A 17,726-nucleotide genomic window follows, 5' to 3' on the forward strand; every position below is an offset into this window, starting at 1 on the left:
AATCGAACCCACAATAGCTGATGCTCCAGACACTCAACTAGTCTCAAGAAGGCCAGTTTTATTGCTTCTTTAATCAGCACAACAGTTTTCAGCTCTGCTAACATAATTGCAAAAGGGTTTTCTAATGATCAATTAGCCTTTTAAAATGATAAACTTGGATTAGCAAACACAATGTGCCATTGGAACACAGGACTGATGGTTGCTGATAATGGGCCTCTGTAGGCCTACAGTGGCTTGCAAAAGTTTTCACCCCCCCCCCCCCCCCCCCCCTTGGCATTTTTCCTATTTCGTTGCCTTACAACCCAAAATTAAAATTGATTTTTGGGGGGTTTGTATCATTTCATTTACACAACATGCCTATCACTTTGAAGATGCAATATATTTGTTGCCGTGAAACAAACAAGAAATAAGACAAAAAAACAGAACTTGAGCGTGCATAACTGTTCGCACCCCCCCCCCCCCCCCCCCGCCAAAGTCAATACTTTGTAGAGCCACCTTTTGCAGCATTACTGCTGCAAGTCTCTTTGGGTATGTCTCTATAAGCTTGGCACATCTAGCCACTGGGATTCTTGCCCATTCTTCAAGGCAAAACTGATCCAGCTCCTTCAAGTTGGATGGGTTCCGCTGGTGTACAGCAATCTTTAAGTCATACCACAGATTCTCAATTGGATTGAGGTCTGGGCTTTGACTAGGCCATTCCAAGACATTTACATGTTTCCCCTTAAACCACTCAAGTGTTGCTTTAGCAGTATGCTTAGGGTAATTGTCCTACTTGAAGGTGAACCTCCGTCCCAGGCTCAAATCACTGGAAGACTGAAACAGGTTTCCCTCAAGAATTTCCCTGTATTTAGCGCCATCCATCATTCCTTCAATTCTGACCGGTTTCCCAGTCCCTGCCGATGAAAAACATCCCCACAGTGAAGCATGGTGATGGCAGCATCATGCTGGGATCGGGATGGTGTTCTTGGGGTGATGAGAGGTGTTGGGTTTGCACCAGACATAGCGTTTTCCTTGATGGCCAAAAATCTCAATTTAGTCTCATCTGACTAGAGTAACTTCTTCCATATGTTTGGGGAGTCTCCCACATGCCTCCCACACCAAACGTGTTTGCTTATTTTTTTCATAAGCAATGGCTTTTTTCTGGCCACTCTTCCGTAAAGCCCAGCTCTGTGGAGTGTATGGCTTAAAGTGGTCCTATGGACAGATACTCCAATCTCCGCTGTGGCGCTTTGCAGCTCCTTCAGGGTTATCTTTGGTCTCTTTGTTGCCTCTCTGATTAATGCCCTCCTTGCCTGGTCTGTGAGTTTTGGTGGGCGGCCCTCTCTTGGCAGGTTTGTTGTGGTGCCATATTCTTTCAATTTTTTAATAATGGATTTAATGGTGCTCCGTGGGATGTTCAATGTTTCAAATATTTTTTTATAACCCAACCCTGATCTGTTATTCTCCACAACTTTGTCCCTGACCTGTTTGGAGAGCTCCTTGGTCTTCATGGTGCCGCTTGCTTGGTGGTGCCCCTTGCTTAGTGGTGTTGCAGACTCTGGGGCCTTTCAGAACAGGTGTGTATGTGTGTATGTGTATATATATATATATATATATATATATATACAGTGGGGATAAAAAGTATTTAGTCAGCCACCAATTGTGCAAGTTCTCCCACTTAAAAAGATGAGAGAGGCCTGTAATTTTCATCATAGGTACACGTCAACTATGACAGACAAATTGAGAAAAAGAATTCCAGAAAATCCCATTGTAGGATTTTTAATGAATTTATTTGCAAATTATGGTGGAAAATAAGTATTTGGTCACCTACAAACAAGCAAGATTTCTGGCTCTCACAGACCTGTAACTTCTTCTTTAAGAGGCTCCTCTGTCCTCCACTCATTACCTGTATTAATGGCACCTGTTTGAACTTATTATCAGTATAAAAGACACCTGTCCACAACCTCAAACAGTCACACTCCAAACTTCACAATGGCCAAGACCAAAGAGCTGTCAAAGGACACCAAAAACAAAATTGTAGACCTGCACCAGGCTGGGAAGACTGAATCTGCAATAGGTAAGCAGCTTGGTTTGAAATCAACTGTGGGAGCAATTATTAGGAAATGGAAGACATACAAGACCACTGATAATCTCCCTCGATCTGGGGCTCCACGCAAGATCTCACCCCGTGGGGTCAAAATGATCACAAGAACGGTGAGCAAAAATCCCAGAACCACACAGGGGGACCTAGTGAATGACCTGCAGAGAGCTGGGACCAAAGTAACAAAGCCAACCATCAGTAACACACTACGCCGCCAGGGACTCAAATCCTGCAGTGCGAGACGTGTCCCCCTGCTTAAGCCAGTACATGTCCAGGCCCGTCTGAAGTGCATTTGGATGATCCAGAAGAGGATTGGGAGAATGTCATATGGTCAGATGAAACCAAAATATAACTTTTTGGTAAAAACTCAACTCGTCATGTTTGGAGGACAAAGAATGCTGAGTTGCATCCAAAGAACACCATACCTACTGTGAAGCATGGGGTTGGAAACATCATGCTTTGGGGCTGTTTTTCTGCAAAGGGACCAGGACGACTGATCCGTGTAAAGGAAAGAATGAATGGGGCCATGTATCGTGAGATTTTGAGTGAAACCCTCCTTCCATCAGCAAGGGCATTGAAGATGAAACGTGGCTGGGTCTTTCAGCATGACAATGATCCCAAACACACCGCCCGGGCAACGAAGGAGTGGCTTCGTAAGAAGCATTTCAAGGTCCTGGAGTGGCCTAGCCAGTCTCCAGATCTCAACCCCATAGAAAATCTTTGGAGGGAGTTGAAAGTCTGTGTTGCCCAGCGACAGCCCCAAAACATCACTGCTCTAGAGGAGATCTGCATGGAGGAATGGGCCAAAATACCAGCAACAGTGTGTGAAAACCTTGTGAAGACTTACAGAAAACGTTTGACCTGTGTCATTGCCAACAAAGGGTATATAACAAATTATTGAGAAACTTTTGTTATTGACCAAATACTTATTTTCCACCATCATATGCCAATAAATTCATTAAAAATCCTACAATGTGATTTTCTGGAAATTTTTTTCTCATTTTGTCTGTCATAGTTGACGTGTACCTATGATGAAAATTACAGGCCTCTCTCATCTTTTTAAGTGGGAGAACTTGCACAATTGGTGGCTGACTAAATACTTTTTTCCCCCACTGTGTATATATATATATATATGAGGTCATGTGACACTTAGATTGCACACAGGTGGACTTTATTTAACTAATTATATGACTTCTGAAGGTAATTGGTTGCACCATATCTTATTTAGGGGCTTCTTAGCAAAGGGGGTGAATACATATGCATGCACCTCTTTTCCATTATTTATTTTTGTATTATTTTTTTCATTTCACTTCACAAATTTTGACTATTTTGTGTATGTCCATTACATGAAAACCAAATAAAAATCCATTTAAAGTACAGGTTGTAATGCAACAAAATAGGAAAAACGCCAAGGGGGATGAATACTTATAATTCACTGTATCACAATTCCAGTGGGTCAGAAGTTTACATACACTAAGTTGACTGTGCCTTTAAACAGCTTGGAAAATTCCAGAAAATGATGTCATGGCTTTAAAAGCTTCTGATAGGCTAATTGACATAATTTCAGTCAATTGAAGGTGTACCTGTGGATGTATTTCAAGGCCTACCTTCTCAGTGCCTCTTTGCTTGACATCATGAGAAAATCAAAAGAAATCAGCCAAGACCGCCTGAAGGTACCACGTTCATCTGTACAAACAATAGTATGCAAGTATAAACACCATGGGACCACACAGCCGTCATACCTCTCAGGAAGGAGACGCTTTCTGTCTCCTAGAGATGAACGTACTTTGGTGCGAGTGGACATACACAAAAAATCAATCCCAGATCAACAGCAAACAACCTTGTGAAGATGCTGGAGGAAACGGGTACAAAAGTATCTATATCCACAGTAAAATAAGTCCTATATCGACATAACATGAAAGGCCGCTCAGCAAGGAAGAAGCCACTGCTCCAAAAACAGCCATAAAAAAGCCAGACTACGGTTTGCAACTGCACATGGTTAGAAAGATCGTACTTTTTGGAGAAATGTCCTCTGGTCTGGTGAAACAAAAATAGAACTGTTTGGCGTTAATGACCATCGTTATGTTTGGAGGAAAAAGGTGAAGCTTGCAAGCCGAAGAACACCATCCTAACCGTGAAGCACGGGGGTGGCAGCACCATGCTGTGGGGGTGCTTTGCTGCATGTGGGACTGGTGCACTTCACAAAATAGATGGCATCATGAGGAAGGAAAATTATGTGGATATATTGAAGCAACATCTCAAGACATCAGTCAGGAAGTTAAAGCTTGGTCGCAAATGGGTCTTCCAAATGGACAATGACCCCATGCATTTTTCCAAAGTTGTGGCAAAATGGCTTAAGGACAACAAAGTCAAGGTATTGGAGTGGCCATCACAAAGCCCTGACCTCAATCCTATAGAAAATGTGTGGGCAGAACTGAAAAAGAGTGTGCGAGCAAGGAGGCCTACAAACCTGACTCAGTTACACCAGCTCGTTCAGGAGGAATCGGCCAAAATTCACCCAACTTATTGTGGGAAGCTTGTGTAAGGCTACCCGAAACGTTTGACCCAAGTTAAACAATTTAAAGGCAATGCTACCAAATACTAATTGAGTGTACAGTGGGGGAAAAAAGTATTTAGTCAGCCACCAATTGTGCAAGTTCTCCCACTTAAAAAGATGAGAGAGGCCTGTAATTTTCATCATATGTACACGTCAACTATGACAGACAAATTGAGAAGAAAAAAATCCAGAAAATCACATTGTAGGATTTTTTATGAATTTATTTGCAAATTATGGTGGAAAATAAGTATTTGGTCACCTACAAACAAGCAAGATTTCTGGCTCTCACAGACCTGTAACTTCTTCTTTAAGAGGCTCCTCTGTCCTCCACTCGTTACCTGTATTAATGGCACCTATTTGAACTTGTTATCAGTATAAAAGACACCTGTCCACAACCTCAAACAGTCACACTCCAAACTCCACTATGGCCAAGACCAAAGAGCTGTCAAAGGACACCAGAAACAAAATTGTAGACCTGCACCAGGCTGGGAAGACTGAATCTGCAATAGGTAAGCAGCTTGGTTTGAAGAAATCAACTGTGGGAGCAATTATTAGGAAATGGAAGACATACAAGACCACTGATAATCTCACTCGATCTGGGGCTCCACGCAAGATCTCACCCCGTGGGGTCAAAATTATCACAAGAATGGTGAGCAAAAATCCCAGAACCACACGGGGGGACCTAGTGAATGACCTGCAGAGAGCTGGGACCAAAGTAACAAAGCCTACCATCAGTAACACACTACGCCGCCAGGGACTCAAATCCTGCAGTGCCAGACGTGACCCCCTGCTTAAGCCAGTACATGTCCAGGCCCGTCTGAAGTTTGCTAGAGTGCATTTGGATGATCCAGAAGAGGATTGGGAGAATGTCATATGGTCAGATGAAACCAAAATATTACTTTTTGGTAAAAACTCAACTCGTCGTGTTTGGAGGACAAAGAATGCTGAGTTGCATCCAAAGAACACCATACCTACTGTGAAGCATGGGGGTGGAAACACCATGCTTTGGGGCTGTTTTTCTTGCCAAGGGACCAGGACGATTGATCCGTGTAAAGGAAAGAATGAATGGGGCCATGTATCGTGAGATTTTGAGTGAAACCCTCCTTCCATCAGCAAGGGCATTGAAGATGAAACATGGCTGGGTCTTTCATCATGACAATGATCCCAAACACACCGCCCAGGCAACGAAGGAGTGGCTTCGTAAGAAGCATTTCAAGGTCCTGGAGTGGCCTAGCCAGTCTCCAGATCTCAACCCCATAGAAAATCTTTGGAGGGAGTTGAAAGTCCGTGTTGCCCAGCGACAGCCCCAAAACATCACTGCTCTAGAGGAGATCTGGAATGGGAGGAATGGGTCAAAATACCAGCAACAGTGTGTGAAAACCTTGTGAAGACTTACAGAAAACGTTTGACCTGTGTCATTGCCAACAAAGGGTATATAACAAAGTATTGAGAAACTTTTGTTATTGACCAAATACTTATTTTCCACCATAATTTGCAAATAAATTCATTAAAAATCCTACAATGTGATTTTCTGGATTTATTTTTCTCATTTTGTCTGTCATAGTTGACGTGTACCTATGATGAAAATTACAGGCCTCTCTCATCTTTTTAAGTGGGAGAACTTGCACAATTGGTGGCTGACTAAATACTTTTTTTCCCCACTGTATGTAAACTTCTGACCCACTGGGAATGTGATGAAATAAATAAAAGCTGAAATAAATAATTCTCTCTACAATTATTCTGACATTTCACATTCTTAAAATAAAGTGGTGATCCTAACTGACCTAAAACAGGGAATTTGTACTAGGATTAAATGTCAGGAATTGTGAAAAACTGAGTTTAAATGTATTTGGCTAAGGTGTATGTAAACTTCCGACTTCAACCATAGATATTCCATTATAAATCAGCCGTTTCCAGCTACCATAGCCATTTACAACATTAAAAATGTCTACACTGTATTTCTGATAAATTTGATGTTATTTTAATGGACAAAAAAATTGCTTTTCTTTCGAAAACAAGGACATTTCTAAGTGACCCCAAACTTTTGAACGGTAGTGTATATGAAATGGCTAATAAACTAAGATTTAAAGTTAATCTGTATCTGTAGAAAAAGCTGTGCCTTTCTCTAATCAGTAGGAAGCAGATTATTCAGTAAACTTTTTATCTGTTCTTGATTATGGTGATGTTGTTCATCAAAGTGCAGCTGCTACTACTCTTAACCCTTTGGATGTCATCTATCGTAGTGCCCTTCCTTTTGTAAGAGGCGACAGTTTTGATACTTGTAACTGCATCCTGTACCAAAAGGTTGGCTGGATTTAGCTAAAACCCCATAGATATCTACATTACTCCCTTTCTGTTTACAAGGCCCTACTTTATAATCTTCCATCTTACTTTGCTGTTGAAGTATAGGCACTTGAGTTGCCTAATTCAATGTCAGCTTTTTTTTAACCCATTTACCCTGGACTGTCGTTGAATCTGTGCTTGAAATTCACTGCTGGACTGAGGGACCTTACAGATAATTGTATGTGTGGGGTACAGAGATGGGGTAGTCATTCAAAATTCATGTTAAACAACATTATTGCACACAGTGAGAGCATGCAACTTATTATGTGAATTGTTAAACACATTTTTACTCCAGAGGTTATTTAGGCTTGCCATACAAAGAGGTTGAATACTTATTGACTCAAGACATTTCAGCTTTTTTTAATGAAAAGGCTTTTTTTTTTACATTTTAGGCTACACCAACAGTCGGCAACCTTTTCCATTTGGAAGATGTCAGAGTTCGGGTTCTTGGTCACCTCCCTTCTCCACCGGTTACTCAGTTTGGCCGGGCGGCCAGCTCTAGCAAGAGTCTTGGTGGTTCCAAACTTCTTCCATTTAAGAATGATGGAGGCAACTGTGTTCTTGGAGACCTTCAATGCTGCAGAAGTGTTTTAGTACCCTTCCCCAGATCTGTGCCTCAACACAATCCTATCCCGGAGCTCTACGGACAATTCCTTTGACCTCGTGGCTTGGTTTTTGCTCTGACATGCACTGTCAACTGTGGGACCTTATATAGACAGGAGTGTGCCTTTCCAAATCATGTCCAATCAATTGAATTTACCACAGGTGGACTCTCAAGGATGATCAATGGAATTCAAGTTTTAGAAACATCTCAAGGATGATCAATGGAAACAGGATGCACCTGAGCTCAATTTCGAGTCTCATAGCAATGGGTCTGAATACTTATATAAATAAGGTATTACATTTCTAAAAACCTGTTTTCGCTTTGTCATCATTGTGTTTAAATTGGTGAGGACAATTTTTTAGTTAATCCATTTCAGAATAAGGCTGTAACGTAACAAAATGTGGAACAAGTCAAGGGGTCTGAATACTTTCCGAATGCACTGTATGTGGTCGTATACAAATATATGCAAGGTTTGAAATTATTATGTTTTAGTCAAATACAGTATTATATCTGTTTGGACTTCTTGCGGTCAATTTGCAATGACATAATTATTTGTAATTATGTTCCAGGCCTCCTGTCCATCCTCTCAAGAACAAATCAGCCCCCGGCTGAATCTAGTTGATGATCCCTGGTTTAGGTTGTTACTTCTGTAGAGGGCGTAGATGGCTAGGGGGATGTTCGCTACAACCGGGGACAACCTCACACCTTGCTGGCGCTCAGGTCCACTTTAATGGGCACGTAAAATTTTATTGGAGACTTTGTAAACAAATGTGTAGCTAAAACGAACAAAATTGAAATTGCCTAATTCTGCTCTCCTGGAAGGTCACGGCTCACTTGAGACAGTAATGTAATGTTGCCTCCCATAGGCTTGCCTGTATAACCCACTGCATGAAATGACAGGTTTTCTATTTCTCTTAGCAGGAGCACTGGTTTGAAAAAGCGCTTGGGGAAAAGAAAGGATTCGTCATTAAAAAAATGAAAGAGGATGGAGCATGTCTCTTCAGAGCTGTCGGTAAGTAGACATTCTTCTCATTTCAACTCCAATAGACCCAGGCCTTGTCTTTAAACTCATTCAGTCTATTAACACAAAACCTGCAGCAAAGATGTGCTGATCACCTTGCTTTGAAATGCTCCAATGAATGCTGAAATAATTTTGATGGTAGATCTCAATAATGGATTCCATGGAGAAGCTTGACTATGATGTACAAATTCTTCATATTAGTGTTGTTTGTCTACATTTTGTCTTCCAGACATTGAACGTATCAAGGTAACATTTGGTCATTTCAATTTATGATACTAGATGGCACAACGCTACCATGGCAATTCATAGTGAATTCTTTGTGGAGTGACTGTAAACACAAAGAGCACATGGAAATGATTATGCTTTGAGAAATGTGTGTTTTAAAAATAAAATCATGAGTGAAGTAAGTGGATAATATTTATACAAAAAATATGTTTTTACGATATAAATATTTCAAAACAATTATTGAATTTCATCCTTGCGTAAATATCTTCTAACTTAAATAGAAAACAATAATTTATCAATCTGTGAATTTTCCTGGCCCAAACAACTTTGTTCAGGCTTACATTGCAAGGGTTTTGGTGCATTTGTTTTAGGCGTTGTTGTGAAAAAATGTGTTCTATCCATTGAGAGTAGCCATGACCTGCCCACCTGCATCTGCAGGTGTGAGAACACCTCATATCAGGGTCTCATAGCTTGGTTTTGCCCCTTATGTGGATGGAAACCACATTCATATTGACCTACATGTATGAGTTCCCACAAGGAACATTTCCCTTCACAGTCCCAGTACTTCAGTTGTGAAATCAATCCATTCCCAAACAATTGGGAAAGTCCAACAAGAATGGAGTTATAGAAGAACAGGCCTGAAATGACGCTACCACTTCCCTTTCAGCCAGGTGCTCTTAAAACCTGGCTACTTCCTTCTCACTCAATGGGAAAACATTCCACTAAATGTTTTGTTACCTGATGGAGGAAACCATTTTTATTTAACTTTTATTCAAGCAGGGAGTCATGCTGAGACCATGGTCTCTTGTGCAGATGAGCCCTGCATGAAGGCATCAATAAACAACAATTACACTATACATATTTAAATACCGTAAAACACAACAGGCAGTTATTAGAGACAAGCTTAGATTTGAAACAGGTATCTAATTCCTTAATGCACACAGCTTTTGTTAATTAGCATAGTTAATTGTTTAATTCCAGCATTTACTTCGAGCATTTTAATCAATTTCTTCATATCATGCTGTTATAATTTTCAAATTGTGTCACGTTATTTTTGCCATAGTATAGGCATATGTTTAAAAATAATAATAATAAATAATCCTCGACAGAATAATTATTCTCCTCTTTGATTGTGCCTTTTTGGCATTTATTTTGCCACTAAAGGACGATCAGCCGATTTCTGCTCTTAGTTTTTGAAATATTTAGGAAAAATGTATTCCTTGCCACTCATTCTGAAACTAACTGCAGCTCTTTGTTAAGTGTTGCAGTGATTTCACTCGCGGTAGTAGCTGATTTGTATAGTGTTGAGTCATCAACATGCATAATAGCTACACTGGCTTCACTCAAGTAAAGATTGAAAAAAGTAAGGGACAGCTGCCGTTAATTATTAATTTGATCCTGATTCAAATTTCCTGAAATTTAACAGAGATTAGTCTATCACTTGTAATTACTATAATGTTTAGCAATTTAACAACCTGTATATCAGTTTATCTAATTCCAAGATGCTTAATCTTATTTTCTACTTTTCTTTTGAACCTTCAGTCTTCCTAAAAATCATGACCACCTTGTCCATTATCTGTCTTCTCTCAATCATGAATTTTCCATTGTTGCCCTTTCAGAAACTTGGTTGACTGAAGAGACACCCGTGCTTTATGACATGTCTCCTTATAATGCTGTTCACCACTGTAGAATGTCAAGAGTGGGCGGAGGAGTGTCCTATTTTGTTCATAAACATTTTCTTTGTACGAGAGGAACTCGAACTTACACGATATATTCAAAAGTATGTGGACACCCCTTCAAATTTGTGGATTCGGCTATTTCAGCCTCACCCGTTGCTGACAGGTGTACAAAATAAAGCACACGACCATGCAATCTCCATAGACAAACATTGGCAGTAGAATGGCCTTACTGAAGAGCTCAGTGACTTTCAACGTGACACTGTCATAGGATGCCACCTTTCCAACAAGTCAGTTTGTGAAATTTCTGCCATGCTAGAGATGCCCCTGTCAACTGTAAGTGCTGTTATTGTGAAGTGGAAACGTCTAGGAGCAACAACGGCTCAGAGAACGGGACCGCCGAGTGCTGAAACGCATAGCGCGTAAAAATCGTCTGTCCTTGGTTGCAACACTCACTATCAAGTTCCAAACTGCCTCTGGAAGCAACGTCAGCACAAGAACTGTTCGTCGGGATCTTCATGAAAGCTTCATGAGCAGGTGCACACAAGCCTAAGATCACCATGCGCAATGCCAAGCGTCGGCTGGAGTGGTGTAAAGCTCGCCGCCATTGGACTCTGGAGCAGTGGAAACGTGTTTTCTGGAGTGATGAATCACACTTCACCATCTGGCAGTCCGACGGACGAATGGGTTTGGCGGATGCCAGGAGAGCGCTACCTGCCCCAATGCAGAGTGCCAACTGTAAAGTTTGGTGGAGGAGGAATAATGGTCTGGGGCTGTTTTTCATGGTTCTTGTTAGGCCCCTTAGTTCCAGTGAAGGGAAATCTTAACGCTACAGCATACAATGACATTCTAGACGATTCTGCGCTTCCAACTTCATGGCAACAGTTTGGGGAAGGCCCTTTCCTGTTTCATCATGACAATGCCCCCGTGCACAAAACGAGGTCCATACAGAAATGGTTTGTCTAGATTGGTGTGGAAGAACTTGACTGGCCTGCACAGAGTCCTGACCTCAATCCCATCGAACACCTTTGGTATGAATTGGAAAGCCGACTGCGAGCCAGGCCTAATCGGCCAACATCAGTGCCCGACCTCACGAATGTTCTTGTGGCTGAATGGAAGCAAGTCCCCGCAGCAATGTTCCAACATCTAGTGGGAAGCCTTCCCAGAAGAGTGGAGGCTGTTATAGCAGCAAAGGGGGGACCAACTCCATATTAATGCCCATGATTTTGGAATGAGATGTTCGAAGAGCATGTGTCCACATACTTTTGGTCATGTAATGTACATCTGATAACGTTGATGTTGACTCTATTTTCATAGAAATTCCCTCCTGTTCATTTTTTGGTGGTTAAAAAGTGGTAATTGGATGCATCTATCGGTCACCCGATTCTGACATTGGTAATTTCATTGATATCCTTGCATCAACCTGGGATTTGATTAATAATGAAGATACATTTTTTTTTTCTCTATTTGGTGATTACAACATAAACTTATTAAAAAGTAAGCCCACAAGAGTGACCAGTTCATCTGCCACCTTTATTGATAAAAAATTTAACAAATTCTTTGAATAATGTGGCTAATACAGGTGTACGTTGTACTGACATTTCTGACCACTTTCCAATTTTCCACTTCTCTTCGGCAGCTGGAAATTAACAGATGGTAATGATTAGTCGCATTAAATGTAGAATATTTAACTAAAGTAATTGTAAGCGCTTTAAGATGTTGATTGATGATATTTCATGGGAATTTTTTAATAATCAGGCCGATGTGGAGACTGCTTACCAGACTTTTCTCACATCTTTCAATTCTGTATTTTACCTCTGCTTTCCCTTAGTTAAATCACGTAAGAGAGCAGCAGATGGGTTCTGGAAACCTTGGTTTACAACCAGTCTAAAATAATCTTTAAAAAAAATACAAGTTGTATAAAAAGTTTCTCACAAATCCCTCTCCCTTGAATTCTGCAAATTACAAAAAGTATAAGAACAAATTTACTCACCTATATTTTACTAACAAATTCCAAGAATCCTTAACTGTTGAATAAGAAAAAGGTATCTACAACTATCCCATCTCAATTTATTGAAAAAAAGAAACGTCCTCTCACTGTCAACTGCGTTTATTTTCAGCAGACTTAACATGTGTAAATATTTGTATGAACATAACAAGATTCAACAGCTGAGACATAAACTGAACAAGTTCCACAGACATGTGACTAACAGAAATGGAATAATGTCTCCCTGAACAAAGGGGGAGTCAAAACCAAAAGTAACAGTCAGTAGCTGGTGTGGCCACCAGCTACATTAAGTACTGCAGTGCATCTCCTCCTCATGTCAGGATGAGCCTGCAGGAAGGGTACCACGTGAGGGAGGAGGATGTTTTCCCTGTAGCGCACAGCGTTGAGATTGCCTGCAATGACAACAAGCTCAGTCCGATGATGCTGTGACACACCGCCCCAGACCATGATGGACCCTCCACATCCAAATCGATTCCGCTCCAGAGTACAAGCCTCGGTGTAATGCTCATTCCTTCGACGATAAACGCGAATCCGACCATCACCCCTGTCAGTGAAGAGCCAGTCCTGTCTGGTGAAGAGCCAGTCCTGTCTGGTCCAGCAATGGTGGGTTTGTGCGCATAGGCGACGTTGTTGCCGGTGATGTTTGGTGAGGACCTGCTTTACAACAGGCCTACAAGCCCTGAGTCCAGCCTCTCTCCAGCCTATTGTGGACAGTCTGAGCACTGATGGAAGGATTGTGCGTTCCTGGTGTAACTTGGGCAGTTGTTGTTGCCATCCTGTACCTGTCCCGCAGGTGTGATGTTCGGATGTACCGATCCTGTGCATGTGTTATTACACGTGGTCTGCCACTGCGAGGATGATCAGCTGTCCGTCCTGTCTCCCTGTAGCGCCGTCTTAGGCGTCTCACAGTACGGACATTGCAATTTATTGCCCTGGCCACATCTGCAGTCCTCATGCCTCCTTGCAGCATGCCTAAGGCACGTTCACGCAGATGAGCAGGGACCGTGAGCATCTTTCCTTTTGGTGTTTTTCAGAGTCAGTAGAAAGGCCTCTTTAGTGTCCTATGTTTTCATAACTGTGACCTTAATTGCCTACCGTCTGTAAGCTGTTCGTGTCTTAACGACCGTTCCACAGGTGCATGTTCATTAATTGTTTATGGTTCATTGAACAAGCACGGGAAACAGTATTTAAACCCTTTACAATGAAGATCTGTGAAGTTATTTGGATTTTTACGAATTGTCTTTGAAAGACAGGGTCCTGAAAAAGGGACGTTTCTTTTTTTGCTGAGTTTATCAGAGAATGTTTACACATTTAAATCAACACTGTATTTTCTATAAGCACCAATATGTTTTTTGTAAAAGATACTCCACAGATATGGCTCTTTGCAACTTGTGGATAAAATCTTCACAGCCCTGAACAACAATGGATACGCTCTTGGCATCTTTTTAGATTTATCCAAAGTGTTTGAAACGGTTGATCATGAAATATTACTTTCTAAATTGCATTATGACGGTTTCATGATTATACATATAATTGGCTCTATAGTTATGTTTATGATAGAGAACCATTTTTTTATGCAAATGCTGTGCATCTACCAGGGCCAAAATATCCTATGGCATGCCACAGGGTTCAATAATTGGACCTTTGTTATCCCTAATCTATACAGAGGGTACTGCTACTCGCTGTTTATTAGCTATACAGTGTAGACATTGACATTGTCTCAAGAAGGCCTGTTTTATTGCTTCTTTAATCAGTACAACAGTTTTCAGCTGTGCTAACATAATTGCAAAAGGGTTTTCTAATGGTCAGTTAGCCTTTTAAAATGATCAACTTGGATTAGCAAACACAACGTGCCATTGGAACACAGGACTGATGGTTGCTGATAATGGGCCTCTGTACGCCTATGTAGATATTCCATTAGAAATCAGCCGTTTCCAGCTAACAATGTCTACACTGTATTTCTGATCAATTTTATGTTATTTTAATGGACAAAAAAATTGCTTTTCTTTCGAAAACAGTGACCCCAAACTTTTAAACAGTAATTACCTCAATTAAATCGACTAACCTGTACCCCCGCACATTGACTCGGTACCGGTACCCCCTGTATATAGCCTCATTATTGTTATTTTATTGTTGCTCTTTAATTTTTTACTTTAATTTATTTAGAAAATAATTTTCTTAACTGCATTGTTGGTTAAGGGCTTGTAAATGAGCATTTCACGGTAAGGTCTACACCTGTTGTATTCAGCGCAGTGACAAGTAAAATGTGATTTAGCAATGACCTTGCTGCTGTTTCTTCTACCATACTTCCCATTCTCCTTGCTGATGATACCAATTTGATTTGATCACGCAATAATTTTGATTCACTAATTAATGAAGCCAACTCGGGCATGGCTACATTTTCTGAATGGTTCCAAATAACCAAATATTCTTTAATTGAAAAAAATAGTAATAATCCAACTTTATTGTATTCACTAGTAAGAATAAGAAATATTGTAAAAGAAAGAGCCAGAATCTCCTATTGGTGGGAATGAAATGGAACAAGTCACATCCACTATATTCTTCTGAGTTCTTATTGATGAAAAGTTATTTTGGAAAGATTATATTAAATTTGTTTGCAGCAAAGTGATGAAATCTGTTGGTATCATCAGAAAGATTAGTGGTTTGGTTCATCAGGCTTGCTTCCTAACTCTATACTATAGCTTAATTTATCCATATCTAATTTACTGTACTATTGTCTGGGCCAGTACATATGCCCCCTACCTACTCAAATTACTCATCATACAACATTAATTTCAAGACTAGCAACCTCTTCTAATTACCTGGCTCCACCTGGATTGGTGTCTCGTATACGGGACGGTTGAGCTAACGTGCACTAATGTGATTAGCATGACTGTTGTAAGTAACAGCAAACTTTCCAGGACATAGACATGTATTATATGGGCAGAAAGCTTAAATTCTTGTTAATCTAACTACACTCTCCAATTTACGGTAGCTATTGAAAAAATATCATGCTATTTTTTGAGGAGAGTGCACAACAACAAAAAACGTATCACGGCAACTGGTTTGATACCCCTGAAGTTAATAATGTACTTACATTCAGTAATCTTGATCTGATTTGTCATCCTGAGGGTCCCAGAGATAAAATGTAGCATAGTTTTGTTTGATAAAATCCATTTTATATTAAAATGTAGGAACTGGGTTCTACAGTTTGAACCCTTGCTGTCTCTGGCTCCACACCCACCCCGCCCGGCCATCTAGATGTGTGAAAGTTAGTTTATAAGATAATGATCCATCATGTATGACATTCCTGGGAGTGTGTAAACTTACATTTTGTATTACCATATCATTTTTGTATGTTCTATATAGTTATCGGCTTGAAAATGTATCAATTGACCAATTCGGCACATTTGACTTGATACAAAATAGTCCAGTATTGCAACGCTTCACTGGATCAATCAGAAACTTTGCACACACACTGCTGCCATCTAGTGGCCAGAATCTAAATTGCGCCTAAACTGCAATATTATATTGTGGCCTTTCTCTTGCATTTCAAAGATGCTTAAATTTTTTTTTTTTTTTTACAGATGTTCTTTTTGTTTGTATGATATTTTACCTGATTTTATGTGTTATATTGTCCTACATTAATTTCACAGTTCCACAAACTTCAAAGTGTTTCCTTTCAAAAGGAATCAAGAATCAAGGGGGGGGGGGGGCATTGTTATCTGTATTGTTTATCTGTCACTTGTTTTTCTATGGTGCAACTAAACTTAAGGGGATGTCCCCAAGGGATAAAGTTCTCCGTTACTCCAAAGAATTTCTGTCATATAGATTCTGGATGGGTCGTTTTTGAGATCAGTGTAGATCCGCATGGTTTGGAGATGGCATGGCCTAATGTCTGTTTTACTAAATATATTCTCAAATAAATGTATATTTAATTTTCTCTTAAACAGTGTGCACTCAACTGACATGCATGATTGTTGCTGACACTTCGATGTTCAGATGCAGGGGAATGAAACAGTCTAAATAATGCCCACCACCGCGGCGCTCAACTCAAACAGTGGCGTGTAGCCTACTGTAGCTGATGGCAAAGTAATTCAAAGCCTCTACTTTATCACTCAGGATCTAACTTTCCAGTGCTACTATGTTGGCCATGTAATGTTGTTATTAAAACAAAATCAGACAACCCCATGGTAGAATAGTTTACCTATTTACCTACTTGGCTTGGTATTGTGTGTTCTATGAAAGATAAATATTCCTCTCGAGGCGCATTCAAGTTGCAAGAGCCTTTTGGCCTTTGTTAAAAAAGAGTGAGCTTTCTATTAGTAGCACATTTATTTCTCTACTCCTAAAATTGCACGCATGGCATCATTTTACAAATGCAGTTACAACCGGAATTTCTAGCATGTTCTTCTATACATATATATATATCTATATCTTCTACACAACATTCAAAATCCTAACATCGCTGAGCCTCTCACATTAAACGTCTGTCTTTCCTGTAGTTTTTTTTTTGTCTTGCCAACCTAGTGGTGCGCAAAATTAACGATGTGGCACAGACAGGGGTCACACTGTAAGATTCTTCACTTGGTTGTGAGGATTCTCGATATCGCGAAAACAATGATGTGATTAGATTTAACGTATCTGCAACGAGCTGTGTCTCAAAGCAGCCTCATAAACGTTTTCTGTCAGACATTCACACTTGCCATACGAAGTTGAAATTCTCTATCTAGCCAACATTTTGAATTGAATAACATTGCTTGTGTACTTCAGCACTGTAACGATTTGATGCTTTGTTTAAAGGAATGTACAAACGCATACTAGTAGTAGTCATCGCTCCTGTTCGAGAGTCTACACATTCTGTGTGATGCGTTACAACGTCATCATCTCACTGGCTTCTTCTCTGGTGAGCTCTCATTTGCTATTGCGTTCTCCAAACTTGTCATTGCGCATCACACACTACAAGAGCATTGCAGACATGTTTGAAAATATCGGGATGTCTGGGATGCTCAAAGATGAGATCGGTAGCCCTCAAATTGCATCTCTGACCCGCTCACATTAAACAAGCGTTGATGACGGCCGCGCGCCCCAAGTAGGCAACGACATGGGGATTTTGTCTCTGATCTCAAACGTTTCTGAGCTAAATCGTGTAGTGTACCCGGGATGTAAGATAGTGTAAAATCAAACCGGGTGAAGAATAGGGCCCACCTGG

General features: G+C 40.5%; 1 protein-coding gene across 3 annotated transcripts in view; it reads left to right on the top strand.

Moving 5' to 3' along the window:
- LOC311147906 (OTU domain-containing protein 5-A) overlaps window positions 1-17,726 on the top strand; it is a 116,162-nt gene that overhangs the window by 20,665 nt on the left and 77,771 nt on the right. For 2 of the 3 annotated variants that reach the window (XM_084184743.1, XM_084184744.1), the window contains exon 2: window positions 8,503-8,596. In XM_084184743.1, the coding sequence (XP_084040869.1) occupies window positions 8,503-8,596 (94 nt within the window). The remainder of the gene's footprint in view (window positions 1-8,502; window positions 8,597-17,726) is intronic. The other variant, XM_084184745.1, reaches the window with a different exon arrangement.

Source organism: Coregonus lavaretus, assembly GCF_964263955.1.
Source record: "Coregonus lavaretus genome assembly, chromosome: 20".
Classification (NCBI taxonomy): Eukaryota; Metazoa; Chordata; class Actinopteri; order Salmoniformes; family Salmonidae; genus Coregonus; species Coregonus lavaretus.